The 15,410-nt window shown below is 31.8% G+C and overlaps 1 protein-coding gene across 1 annotated transcript in view; it reads left to right on the top strand.

Moving 5' to 3' along the window:
• Smp_169260 (putative zinc finger protein) overlaps nt 1–12,552 on the top strand; it is a gene marked incomplete at its 3' end in the record, with an annotated part of 47,218 nt that extends 34,666 nt beyond the window's left edge. Inside the window, exons 3-8 of the mRNA XM_018799029.1 lie at nt 1,860–2,043; nt 8,752–8,845; nt 8,978–9,100; nt 9,194–9,718; nt 10,931–11,770; nt 12,089–12,552. Coding sequence (XP_018650860.1) covers nt 1,860–2,043; nt 8,752–8,845; nt 8,978–9,100; nt 9,194–9,718; nt 10,931–11,770; nt 12,089–12,552 — 2,230 coding nt within the window. The remainder of the gene's footprint in view (nt 1–1,859; nt 2,044–8,751; nt 8,846–8,977; nt 9,101–9,193; nt 9,719–10,930; nt 11,771–12,088) is intronic.
• Between the last annotated feature and the right edge of the window lie 2,858 nt (nt 12,553–15,410).

Below are 15,410 nucleotides of genomic sequence, written 5' to 3'. Positions count from 1 at the left end.
AGAGTTAGGATTTAATTTACATACAGACTAATTTTAAAAATCTGTTCTTCATAATTAAATCATAATGGTGAATGGGTAAACATTAATTGAAAATAATCGTGATTCCTAAGCTGTACATTCTGTATACTTCAGTTTTACTCATGATTTTTGTTTTCAAACAATATCACGTTCCATAAATCTTTAAGAGTATGGAACCAAATAAAGATTTGAAATTGAAGAAACAGAATATATAACAATCTTTCTTGTTCGTTTTTTTATTATTAAAAGTTAAAATAAAACCCATTATCCAGTGCTATCTAGTATTGACATATAATTCCCGTTTAAACAATAAAATTAAAAACACGAAGTTCACCGAAAGGATCTCTTTTCAACGAATTTATTATCAAGCTGTACAATTAATAACATTCTTCTCTCTCAGTGAACATCAAATATCTATAGATCATTTAACTTAATAATTTGTTAACATTAAAGCAGGATATTCCTAGAGATAGTTTTGAAGGATAATTCACATCCATAGACAACAAGACAGACAATCTGAAGTGATGTGATCTGTTTTTGAATTGAACAATTTCTACCAATCTTTCTTATCGTAATTATGATCGTGTGAAAATTTGAAAGATAAGAACTGAATAGAGTTAAACCATGTCCAAAGAATGAAACAGATATTATCCATATTATTAGTCACATAGAATCTCACAAATCATCAATGTCACCATTTCAATGTCAACTCATACCGCGGTGTGTGCTACTGATGTCGACAGATATAAGTAGTATGTATCACCAATCAAAAGTGGAGTGCCTGATTGCAAAAGGTTGAGAAGATCTAAGAGAAGAGAACGAGAACAAAGTGATTGGTGTGCAAATGAAGGAATAATAAAGTCTGATACAAATATTAGACATTTTCCAAATGAAGTATTTACTGTATGGTTCTCAGACTTTTCTAAGAGATTCTGTAATTTCTTATTCAAATACAATTGGTTATTTCTACCTGTGATCTCGTTCACGTTAGTACTAGTCTGAAAATAATCCTCTCTTGCTAAAATAACTAAACCTGTAAGTTCCAAGTTTCAACAATTGATAGATAGATTTCTGGTTCAGCCCGTTGAATGCTAATTGTCCATAAACTCGTAGAACAAAAATAGATTTTCAATTAATGAAATCAGTCAATATGATAAAGTACATCATGTTTATGTTTTATTTTTCACACATCCCAACATGCGGTACAATTATTGCACTTGTCACTATATACGTTCACACCATTGTCAAAGAATTTCAATGAGAGAGAGAAAGAGATACAAGGAATATCCTAAATTCACCAACAACAAAAAATTGAATTTGCTACTACAGGAGATCATGATAAGCACAATTCAAGGAAGACATATGAGGACGGTAGCGGAAGATTTGTTTAACACAACAAATTCATGAAAATGATATTTTAGATACACTTATTTTCAATACCATTCTATTTACAGTCAAGCTATCAGTCAGATTTACCTAAATTAAATCTCATGGTACTTGATATGAAATTAATCAGTAACTTAGTTTATGAACAGAAATTTACTTCATCCTATAATTAAACAAGGTATAATCAACAGATATAACTAATTTACTTTGTTTTATAATTGCACCTTCCTAAGATGTGATCACATGTCAAGGTCGACTGGGGGGAAAAAGAAGGGGTACCAATAACGTCGTTATGATCAAGTCGCGTTTTTTTCTTTTTGTTTGTCACATTGTTATACACAGTTAAACTATAATGATTTAATTTCACGTGTTTTATATTTTACTTTTAATATTTACGTGATTACATCATTCTTCCCTCTATATATATATTTTCCTTCTTTTCAATGTATATGTAGTTGTGCAACATGTATGAAAAGTTTTACACAAATGTCTAATTTACAATCACATCAACGTCAACATATGAAAGGTAAACCATATCGATGTGAACAATGCTTTATGTCATTCGATACAAAAGAAGAATTAGATGTACATGTACAAGCAAAGCATTCGGGTAACCGATATGCGAAGGTGAGTAAAAAAGTGCGTAAAAAAAACAAACACTTAAAATTTATTAACAAAAAAATAGTCAAACACTTATTGTCACATTTTTATTGAAATATTATAATATTGTTTTCTCGTTTCGTTGTTATTTGTCTCTTGGTTCAATTTCGTTGGTTTGTTTGTTCGTCTTTGTTTTGTTTTATTTTTTGAGAAAAAGTTGTACAAATCAAGATGTCAGGTAGCAGTTATTGAAAACCCATATGTGAAGTCATAAGAAGAAAAGAATTATCGCATAAATTATTATCATGTTCTATGACTAGCATCTTATTTGAACAATTATTGAAAACTAGGAAACACTGATAAATTGTTCAGCCGTTTCATCCTAGTGTTGAAAAATCACGAGCGGTATATGTTCACGATTCCATTGGGACTCGAACCCAGGGCTTTCAAGTCTCATGGGGAGAGTTTAATCTGCTGACCAGTATCCATTAGTTTTCATGGTCAGTCTCGATTGGTTTTTAGATACATATTGCTATGGTCAGTGTTATCTAGTTTTCAATGGTTACTTAACCAAGAAGATCACTTTATGGTTCTTATAATGAAATTCAACAATCTTCATGAACTCCCTATATCGTAGTGAATATTATATTTTTGTTAAACTAACGAAATTTTCGTACTGGGATAGAAAATAATTAAATATTCTTGCCCTGGTCTACACTCATTCTATAAAGGATTCATATATATATATATATATATATATATATGTCAAATTCTACATTGAAGGATGCCGTAACCAAAGTAAGTGACTCTAGATTCTAATCTGCTGCCTACTGACTGAATATCTAGTGTTATTATGTCATGTTTTATCAGAGAGAGAGATATATCAGGAGGAAGTTGAGTGCAAATTGTATGACTTATATTTCACAAGAATAATAATACTTGTCAATTGTTTGAAAAATGTCACAACCATATTCTAAATATAATCAAAAGATTCCTCACTAAATGGAATTATCACTTCCGATGGTCAGCGTTCGACACAGAGTAGTCTTTTCTTAAAGGTTCGATAAAAAGGAATTATTAGGTAGCGGTTTAGCAAGTAGAAAATGTATGGAACATATATGAAGATACAAAATAAGTTACAAAAATTAGTTCAAGGTTGTTTTAAAAGTCATGTAACTTTATGAAGACGAAAAGGAAAAGAATAAATTCCGCATTAGCACAATATACCAAAAACTGAAACAAGAAATCTTTGCATCGCTATAGATAACATCCAATATTGTTTTAAAAACAGAATCATCAGAAGAAAATGTATTTCACGCGGTTACATCAAAATCTATTGGTGGTGATGATGGAATTATGAAGTGATTGGGTGGGGTTGATGAGTGATAGTGGTCAGTAAAGGCATAAATCAAATGTAATAATTTCCTTTCTGTCGATATAAAGATTTTCTTTGTTTATCCTACTCTTGTTTTAATTCTCCTTTGTTTGTTTTTACCTTGTTGTTTGAACAACTGCAAGTCTTTAGGATAAAATATATAGTCTAGGGACATGGATAAGTCGATTACAATCTAGGGAAACAACTGTTAGGTCTTTTGCACAAAATTTGAAAATTCAAATGATTTTTTGCTTAGATCATGCAAAATAAACAACCGGAATATTTTTATGTACTGTTCCGAACATTTAAACTGATAAAGAGAAATTATTTTATGCTATCTTGGAGATAAACGATAATGTTGAACTTCCTAAACACTCAGTTATTTTACTTAAATTGTGTATAACAGACTGATGTGTCGGTGAAAATAAACATATTTTCTTGTTCGGTTATCTGAAGCCCATGAGATCGGACCGTAGGACAGGAGAGCAGCTGTATTAATCAAGTCCGAGTATTGATTAGGTCGCTTAGATTACTTATATGGTTTTAATGACCTTCAACCAACCAATGACGCGCTAAACGTGAGATAACCGAAAGCAACACCAAGTTGACTATTGGTCCAGAACATAGTTTCCCACACTTGCTCGCCCGTTATCCAGAGTGGAGAACATCTTAGCAATCAGACAACTTCTAATCATACAATTAAAATTTATTCATCATTCATACAATAGTATAGAGCAAAATCCTGACCACATACCAACAGAATTAAGAAATCACAATATTGGCATAAATATGCCATAAGTGAATTAGTATTGGGTGATAGATCCGTAGTAGATTGTCAAATAATTTGAGAAAGGTAAAACACACAACAATAGTTTATGCTTCAAACAAAAGCTTACATTTAGAGAAATACATAAGCATAACAGTTTAAGTATTTAATAGTTGTACAATAAAAATGTGAACAATAACATCAAATAAGAACCATTGAAAAAGTTCGTCTTTTCTTAATTTCTCTCTCGATGTAGCACGGACGAATCAGCTCTATCTCTTAATCTTAATTTTGAACTCTTAATCCTAAAACAAATTTTAATTTGGTTGCACTAGACTTTATGAACAAACTAATTACGATGACTTGGATGTTTGGTATGAAATTCATGCATCCATAAAGCTGTAAAGGATTTTTGTGTTAGCATCTGATGTCGGTTTGTGATGAAAACGCTAACTTTGAACTCCTTTATCCCTAGACCCAAATACCTAATTCTAACCAGAGAAAATATAAAGACTTAAAAATCTGTTTGCGTTTTGTTAAGGTTTCAAGATAACGGATAATCTGTGTACTGTCACATTAGCTTACATTACATGGATTTTAAAAATTCACAAACAGAGTGACCTGTTCAGGACATCAATCGATGGGAATTCTTCGTGTTTATTTTAAGATCGTCTATATACTATACTTTTGACGTCTTGAATTATGTAGCGCAGTAGTGATTGAAAGTTTCGGTTTTTATGCACCAATAGAACTGATTTAAAGTTGTTTTTATTACTTACTGTGAGATCTTTAAAGAAAGTGAGTTGCCATATGTTAACCTTCAAACAATGGATTTCTTTAAGATCAGTAAACAAATACAAATTACTATTTGTAGAATTCATGCTGCAATTGATAATTTGGTCACCAAGTTATACATAAATCATATCTAAATTTAAATTGTAATTATAGGAAACAAGGTAAATATTCACAGTATATGAATATTAAATTGCGGTGTTTCTGTGTTTCATTCGGACCACCGAAATTTCGACCATGATCAGAAATGAATACTTTAAGCTGATGAATGTGAAAAGGACTAAAGACTGTTATATTTGTGAATTATAATTTCCCACTAAAGTAAAAATATTTAATGTCAGCCAAGTTTTAAATATACGCATCAGAAAGCAAAAGAAGAAAAGAGAGATGAGAGCTAACTGAAACAGTACATGGAATAACACTCCATAGACGGGGTAAAGTCACAAAAATAATAAGATGAACGTTAAGTTACTTAATTATAAAAAGTAGTATGAAATGTACCACTGAACAAACGATTAGCAGGGTCATGTTTAGGTTTTTTAGACGGATTTAACACATGATAATACTTTAAAGTATATTTTCTAGGTAGAGCAGCTATGGAATTCTAAACTCAGATTTAAATAAGTGACAAATGTAATGTGTGGTTGTAGATAACCTTAAACAAGAAGTAGGCCATAATTTTATGCTCTCATTATAGTTTTATCACTCATTAACAAAGGACATAGCTGGAATCTAATGTTTCACCACAGATTGAAATTCATGGTATAACGTCAATTAGTTTAGTCTTTCGTCACAGATATCATTTAATCAATACTAACAGTTAGAAATTATGATACAGGTAATCGATTTATTACAACTGATAAGTCTTGAAAATACCTCTAAATTTGATGTCTGATATTTCTCTAATGTAATCACTAATTATTAAGATATTTAGTTCACTCAGTAATATGATATTGTAGTTAAAACAATAGGGTCAAATTTATAATACTGACATATTTAGAAGATACAACTAATAGTATGAATATTAAGGGGGTAAGATTACACCCTGTGATAAACAAAGGTAATATTAAGAAATATTGTGATTTTTTGACAGTGAATCGAAACTTTAGTGCTACTTTTGTGTTAGGATTTCTAGTATAATTTTAAATAGCCTGTTATATAATAGTAATCATAACCATCCACAACATCTACTGCTTTTCGTTTCTCTGCAATCACTTTTTGTATAATTTTTTTAATCTTTACGTTATGGTTGATTAAAAAGTAGTTTTTATCAGGAATGTGCAACATAGAATATGGAAGTTCCCATACTTTGAGACAGGGATATTATTTATAAAGGGTCAGTCATGACCACAATAGTTGAGTGGTATAGTACCATCCTACGAAGATCCTAGACTCAGGTTTTAGTCTCATTAGAAATATCAGCTCTTTCAAGAATACAAGTACGCTACGCTGATTGATGAATTCTAACTAGCATAAGACCTAGTCTAGCGTGTCTTACTGGCTGTCTTCAACCATCAAACTCATTGATAGGCCTTTTATTTTCTCTCCTAGTTAAGACCTTCGCAGTACTTAAAATCAATATTTGAAGACGTTTGGTTACGTGGTGCGAACTATGTTAGAGTTATTGTCATCCATTCACTATCATTTTCGTACGAATCTTAAATATATAGTTTTATTCCGAATTTAAGGTATCATTTAAAATTGTATTCCTCATGTTTAAATTTCCATTTCAGTTGAAATCGAAATTCTGTTTATTATATTTTTTCCTTGGTTAATATCATATTTTCGTTTAAATGATAAGAATTATGACAAATCCAAGGTCCTACTTGTTGATGATAATTGACTAAGTGGTAAATGATATTGAGGCATTATATTACTCAAATAATAATTAATATAATACTATCAATGATATGAGACAGATGTGATCGAAGATTGAAGAGTTAAGCATAATATCAGCTTGTATTTGTAGAGGAACACAGAGAACGATTGCGACCATATCATTGTGTCTGAATTTTCGCCAATATTGCTTAGGTCGTCTGAACTGATATTTGCAGATGACACGAAATTTCGAATGGTCATACGTCATAACGCTGACAGGTTTGAGTAAGTCAGTCAATTATAAACAAAGTAGAACCTGGAACTTATAGATTTCATTAAAGATTTGACATCAACTTCATAACTATTGGGAATATGTGTTGAGTTATGGATAGATAGGGGTAGGTGAGAGCTAAACTGTTGTCCTTAATCTCTCTTTGTTTACCAAGTTTCCTTTTGTTAATATAAATTTTATGATGGGAACTATTTTCGTACCTATTGATTACTTAATTTTCATTATTATTGAATTTTTGAGTTATTAATTTCGACTTATTGGATTGTCTGAAATAGTAACAAGATTTTTGTTAGTATTAATAACACCTGAATGTATTGTTCAAAGTCGGATGTACAAAGTTTCACATGTATATAGTCTCAAATTGGTTAGATCTAATCCAACATAATTCAATGGAAAATGATTGACTTGAAAATAAATACAAGTTACAAATTATGTAAAGATACTTTAACGATAGGTGGTCAGCAAATGTGTAATCGTACTGAAGTGCGTAGTAACTTAGATTCATATTAATACTTCATTGATTATCTTGTATATGTTCTTAGATGTCACGTTGTCTTCATCTGGCCTTTTGAAGATATACAGTTTGTTTTTCTTTTGAACACTAATTTATAACAAAGTAATGTTCGGGATGTAATAGTTTGCTTCAAGACTAGCCTATCCATGTTAGGGCATGGTGATCATTATTCACTAATCTTAGAATTCTCGCCGGTCATTTTGGGCGGAGTGACGGCAATATCTGGACACAGAAACAAAACTCCTTTTTGATTTTTACCGTCTTGTAACAAGTAGGGAAGGTCTATCAAGTGGTGAGTATTCTGAACTATGAAACAATAGAAATCGAAGACAAATGGTTTGCATGGATTCTAGAAGTGTGATCTTTAGTGTCTTTGAATCATTGCTGGAGTTTGAGGCAACCTATTAAGTGAAGAATACTGATAAATTAATATGCAAAAATGACAAACAGACCAATGATGTTGTAAATCTTTGTTAAATTAGGGAGTAGAGACATGTAATACACTATTTAATTATCATCTACCCTAATTTTGTGCTGAGTAAATTTAGGTTGGAAAGTCTAAAGATGATCAGAACAAGGAACATGGCACCAAATTGATTATGAAATCCCCAGTTGTTAGTCTATGTCCTATCAGGAGATACAGATCTTCTGGATGAGATCAACTAGATGATGATCATTCCAAATTTTAGCCCTAAAGTGAGATAACTGGGAATCAGTCATTGTAACACATGTGTTCACTCTAAGATTTTATGTAAGTCTGACAAATGTCTTTTTTATTTCTTTCCTTTCCTATCCCACATCCATTCGTTCCCCTTGAACTATTTTCCCAATTCCTTTCTGAGGAGTCTCATACTAGGACGAAACAGCCATTAAGTTTTTACAGGTTTCCAATGCTTGTCGAAACTAGATTGATTTGTTATCTCAGCAAAATTTAACAACTTTCACAACTGAACAACGTTCTGTACTATCATTTGGACATTTTATTTTAGTTCTCTCTAATTGTCATTAGTTCTTTCTCTGACATCAAATCACATTTAAATTCATATTAAGATTGATCGGTTTGCACTATCAACTACCCGTTATCCCATAAATAAATTAACTTATTAAGAAATCTTATGTAATTACCAAGTTAAATAAAATTAACACCTTAAGTTTTATTGATCTTATCAATCGTTTTATTTTCTTCACAGGTATTGGTCTGTCCAATATGCACGAAAAATTATAATTCAGAGACATATTTAGCAAAACATGTGGATCGTCATAAAGAGGCTGCTGCTACGGCTGGTATTGATGGAAATGGTTTAAACGGTAATAATAGTAATAATAATAATCGTAATAATAACAACAATAGTAATAATGTACGAAATCAAACATGTGTTGATAATCTATTCACTGCCGGTTTCCATAATCATTCAGTTGCAATGGCTGCCGCTGCTGCGTCAGCACTTAGTCGGGGAAATATGATTGAGTCAGGTTCAGGTTCACATATTACCGGTAGCCGCCATTCACATGGGAGTGGAGGAGCCGGTGGTGGCGGCGGTATTCATTCACACAATCCACATTCTTCTGCTGCTGCTGCCGCCGCTTCAGCGGCTGCGGCGGCCGCTGTCGCTGCAGCTCATGCACATCAAGATTTACATTTACGTGCTGTAGCGGCTGCCGCTGTAGCGAGTGGTAATGGAGTAGTTGGAGTCGGTGTTGGCAATCGTAGTGGTGTAGATGGTGTTAGCCTTGGTAATAGTGATATTGAGAATCCATGCGCTTTTTTTAATCCAAATGTAATATGTTCCAGTGAGACACGAGTGACAAGTTCAAATGAATGTGATTTATTACAGAATAAGTTAAATTATAGTTCAATGTCTAGTGCTGGATTATTTCATCATTTACCGGTAGGAGGTGTACATGATTCAAATGCTGAACATTTAACCGCTGCAGCTGTAATTGAACAACAACAACAGTGTCTTGCATCACATCGTCATCAACAAGGAACACATTTTACTACAGATGATAATCAACATATAAATTCTTTTAATCATTCAAATATCGTGAATAATATATCATCAAATCATCATTCACAATCTCAACAACAATATAATCACCATCATAATCATCCTCAACAACAACCACAACACCAACAGCATATTCACACGAATCAACGTAATCTTCACTCATCGTCGTCATCATCTTCATCTTCGTCATCATCATCTAAACGACAGTCTAATATGAAATCATCTTTATCACCACAATCAAATCATCGTTATACTGAGTCACCAGTGACAAATGATTCACAAACTCAACAACATTTACTTAATTTAACACAACATCATTTGACAACTACAAAACATCTTTGTTCTTCATCAGCTGAATCGTCGGCAGTTGTAGCATCATCAATGGATTGTTTTATTTCAACTCGGACTACATCAACGACACCACCGAAAACAATGACAGCAGTAAGCAATAGTACTAATACTACTGCTACTACTTCTACCACCAGTACTTCTACTACTACTGCTAATACTACTCAACAACATTCACATATTCATGCAATAATGAATAGTAATAATAGTAGTATCAGTAATAATGGTAATAGTGGTGATGATACTATTCATATCAAACATTCACATAATGAACCAATGTCGTCACAGCTTCTACCGCCTCCAGCTCATCAACATTGTTTACAACCGACTCAAACTAATCATTTGACTGGATCCCATACATTTGTAGGAGTGATTGATAGTAATGGTAGTAATGATAGTAATAATAATGACAAATTGTCGGAAACATCGAATTCTTCGACTAATAGTCATTCACAACATTATCATCATTCTCAACAACCACGTATTGGATTATCACAAACTCATTCCAACCAAACATTATTACATAATCATGTAGATAATAACTATTCATCAGCACCAACATCACCAGGTGTATTCAATTCAACAGGTGGTGGCTTGTCAACATCATCATCGGATAATATATCAGCATTTGAAGAACTTAGCCAAAGTTTAGTGAAGCTTGATCATAGAGATTCTATCAATAAGTGGTTTAATAATGATAGAATTAAAGAAGATATTAATAATAATTTGGTAACTAGGACTAAAAATAACAATAACAACAATGTCAACTATTGTGATGACAATCATGATGGTAATGATGATGATATGGAGCACATCAATGAAGATAACAATGAATCAATCATTAATGTAATCAACAGTGATAATGTCGACACTTCAACAAATAATAATAATAATAGTATTAAGAATGATATTAATACATCTAATCTTATGTATGACTTTTTATTTCATGGGAGTTCAAATATTGATGATAATGAACAAAATGAAACCATCAATAAATCAAATCACCATATAGAAATTATTGATACTCATGAGGTTGAACACGAAGAACAGTCCAACACTGTGACCGATTGTGTTTTGAATTATGAGAATCATTTGGGTAAAGCTGAAAACGTTCTATTGAACGTTGAAGAATGTTCACTCAATAGAGATCAAGTCCGTCAACCTATATCATCATCAGTGTCGGGAACAAAATCAATAACAACAGGATCACGATCATCACCAATTTCACCGCAAATTCTAGCACAACGACTAATGACATCAGTGGAGACCAGATCATGTAATGGTAACCTTCATAATGGGATACCGCCATCAAGGTCGCCATCATCACCATTATCATCACCAGGAGTTGAACCTATTATAACTGATGATGTGAATCCACTTACTTTAAAACATGGACAGTATACTTGTCAGTTAGCCAGTAACAGTAATGAGCGTAATACAATTGATAATGAATCGATGTTAAATCTTCGACATGAATCATCTAACTTACATGATGTCAACGAAACCGATGATCAACGTATTATGTCTGATAAACTGAAACCAATCGATATAGAAAATTTATTCCCCAGTAATGATGATAATAATAACGAGGATATAACTAATCTAGACAACGTTAACATTAATAACAAAACTATCTGTGAGAATTTACAACTGAATAATAACACTGATACAACTCTAATGAATCATCGCTCATTGAAACGTAGTTTATCCTCAAACGAGAATCATCAACATCATCGTTTGAAGAATCGTCATCATCAAAGAGAAAATCATGATATAGAGAATGATAGTGAATTTTTGACTACATCATCACCATCATTACATTATCATAAACATCATAATATTATTAATAGTAGTAATGAGGAGAATACAATAAACATGTTATCACTAACATCATCAGCGAATGTATGTGATGCAGATAATGTTGATCATGACGGTGATGACGATGACGATGATGATGATGGTGATGGTGAAGATGCAGATAATGACATTGATGATAAAAATACGGTTTTTGATGATAATGATAATGTTGATTTTAATCAAAAAACTCCTATTGTAAATAAAACCAATCAAAATAGTAATAATGGTCATGTTGATTGTAATGTTGATAATCATCTACAAGCAATGTTTCCTTTAAAATCAGAGTTCAACGATCAAACTCCACTTTATTCAGGTGACAAATGTCAACCAGAAGAAACTATACATCAGAGTTCTCCTTTATCGTCAACAGTTATAGAAAAACAACATTTAGAAACAATAAATTCTAGTAAACGAAGACGTCGACATCAGTATACACCACAACATTTGCCTATGTTTGAATTGAACACAAAAGATACAATAGAAAAATGTAAAAATACCAATACTAACAGTACTACAACTGCTGCTGCTGCTACCAATAATGATACTAAAAATGCACATGCTACAGTAAACGCAGGCTGTTTTACAAATCGTCGTAATAAAAACGGTCATAATATTTTAGAAAATGGTGGAAGTAAATGTTTAAAAAATGAAAAACTCAATGATAAACCCAATTCAAAAGATAACAATAATTTTAACAAAGACGATGGTGCTCCTAATAATAATGGTACTAATAATAAGTCAACTAATAATCGTGAATGTTATTTTCCTGCTTTTTAAATATCATTTGTTTATTTTTATTGACGTGAATAGAAGAGACTGTACAGTTTGATTGATAAATAAGTTTCTGTTCTTGAGCATGTTTATTAATTGTTGTCTCAATTGAAATTTCAAACATTCTAATATACATATATATATGCTGGTTTTGCTTTAGATTACAAAACAGATGACCCCCTTTCAACAAATCCCATACTTTTTTAACGTGCTACTCTATTCATTTTTCTTTTATTCACTAAAATCATCAAATATCCCGGTCATAAATACGCTTTTTTTGATTCGTCTTATAGATTATTATTGTTGTTATTATTAACGTTAATAAAACTTTATGTCATACAAAAAGATATTTAAATAGAACTTTCTTACATATTTCAAAGGTGGGTTACAATTTTTTTGAGTTAGAGTATACTACTTACAAATGTTTAAGTAGGTCAGCGAATAATGTAAAAAAAGTGTCACTGTTTGTCAGTACATTTGATTGTGATTTGGTTTATCATCAGTTTTAATCCCTATTTTCACATACTCATATGCATATTTCAGAATTAATAATGAAAAGAAATGAAATATAATGGGAATTATTTTTTCATAACCTTCAATAAACAAAGGAGCTATTACTATTATTGTTCTTATTATTAATAATATCATCAGATTATTAAGTTTCATCATACCTCATTTCATAAATAATTATTTAACTAATAGTGTAACATATTATTTTTTGTTCATTTTCATGACATTGCGCATTCACATTATACCGGTATTTCATTGAATTAACAAAGTATAGTATTTTTGTGCACTTCACCAAATTTGAAATATAAATTATTTTTAAAGTAAAATACAATTTATCCTTTATTACGTTCAATAGAAGTTAGAATTAGTTGAGAAAGGAAGAAATGAAAGATATAAGATTGTGGATAATATCTGAGAAGATTGAATGGAAATAGCAGAAGAACTCCAAAACAAAGAAGAATAGAGAAACTTGACTTTTTCTCGCTTTGCAAAATGACAAACGAAGAAAGTGTTATTTGAGAGAAAAGAATCTTACTTTATGCCATTTTGCAATATATAAATCATGTATGTATTATTAGATATCACAACTACATTGTCCATCCTCGTCCTACCAATTGTTCATCCATATGTAGATAAGCAAAAGCCAGCCTTGAAATCAAGCGACCAATGTATAGACGGTTATTTCGACCGTTTGTTTTTTCTATTTACTTATAATGAATGTTGTGTTTGAGTAAAGCAAGTAGGTCAATGATCATCATAAATTAATAGTGAAAATACATAAAGAATATTTATAAGAATGGTATACGATGATATTTTGGTCATAATTATTGTCATTTGTATGATATTGTATCCTGTTTAATTTCAATCTTAATAATATTAATGCAAAGTAATTGACTGTTTTAATGAATTCGATTTTATTATACCTAATCAAAAATACATTTTTATATATAGTTGAAATCATGAGTCGATTGAAGCTAGACCATCATGGAAAACCTGGAAGCACTGGACAGCCGTTTTGTCCTATTGTAGGACTCCTTAGCAGTGCGCATCCACGATAATGTCTCGCGAGATTCGAACCCAGGACCTACCGGTCTTGCGCGTGAGCACTTAACCGATAAATCACAATTGTTTAAAGCTTTCTTTTCTTGGTTTCCGATAGGATATTTTATCAACGTTTTTCAAACAGAAAGAAAAACACGAGTGAGAAATAGGATGATTAGTCATAAAGGTGTTAGCGCATGAATGTATATTTGTCTGTGTGTTAAATCATTTAGCAATGTCTATCATCTAAATCATTACTTGCTGATCAGTTAGCTTGTGCGTATTTCCAATAGGAAGCATTCACTTAGCTGTGTCAGAAATTTAAAATTATATTTTGGTGGAGTTTTTTTCTCTGATCTAGATGGTTTGGTCGTGTAGCTTTCATCGTTTTTCTGAACAACATCATCAGCACACACTTCTACCTGAAAGAATCATCCACCTGACCTACAAATCTTCATCATCTAAAATTATATCTATTTGTAGATGATTACATATACTGTGCATAAAATGTACTTTTCACATTTATCATTCATTCACTTTTCTGTTTGTTTATCTTCATCGATCGGTAAAACTTCTATCTATTGAACTTCATTCTATTTATTCGTCTGTCTCTGCTATTCTTCTTCCCATATCCTTCTCACATAAAAATGATAATCATATATACGGCTCATAGAAAATAATACATTTTCATTAACCATATTTTTGGTGAAGTCAAGTTAAAGAAATTTTAACTTGTCTCATTACCCACCAGTTTTTCTTGTTCTCTCTCTCTCTCTCTTGTTCCTTTTGTATTAAAGGACCCAGTAAAACAGTCAACTGAATGAAACTCGTCTATTTTTTATTAAAAATAAGATGTAAGTGAACTTTCAACCAGAACAGAAACTTAGCCATTCATTACAGGCATTAGATGTTATCAGACGAGAAAATTTTCACTCTCTAGAAGATGAGTAATTATCTACAGTGGAAATTACGTGTTAAAGTATATTTTTCTAACTAAAACCAAATGAGCGCATAAAAGAAATGCGTGAAACAATGAAAATTACTTATTATTATTACTATTATTACTGCCAACTACGTTTTGTACTGACCATTATCTCTACGATTACAATTGATTGATCACTGGGTGGTGATCAGTGTCATGTGTGTCAAGTCCTTCTTAGTGCAGATCGAATGCTATCGATCAAGTCGCAATGTGGCCACTAGCCTAGGCGGCTCAACACTGCGTGCGCTATGTTGAGATAAGATGGTGGTTCGAGGTGGTCAACAAGAAACCCCGGAACCAGGTTTCGTGCTACTTGGCACTCGTCAGCAAG

The sequence above is a fragment of the Schistosoma mansoni genome, chromosome 3 (genome assembly GCF_000237925.1).
Source record: "Schistosoma mansoni strain Puerto Rico chromosome 3, complete genome".
Taxonomy (NCBI): Eukaryota; Metazoa; Platyhelminthes; class Trematoda; order Strigeidida; family Schistosomatidae; genus Schistosoma; species Schistosoma mansoni.
This window is presented reverse-complemented; position numbering and strand designations above follow the sequence as displayed.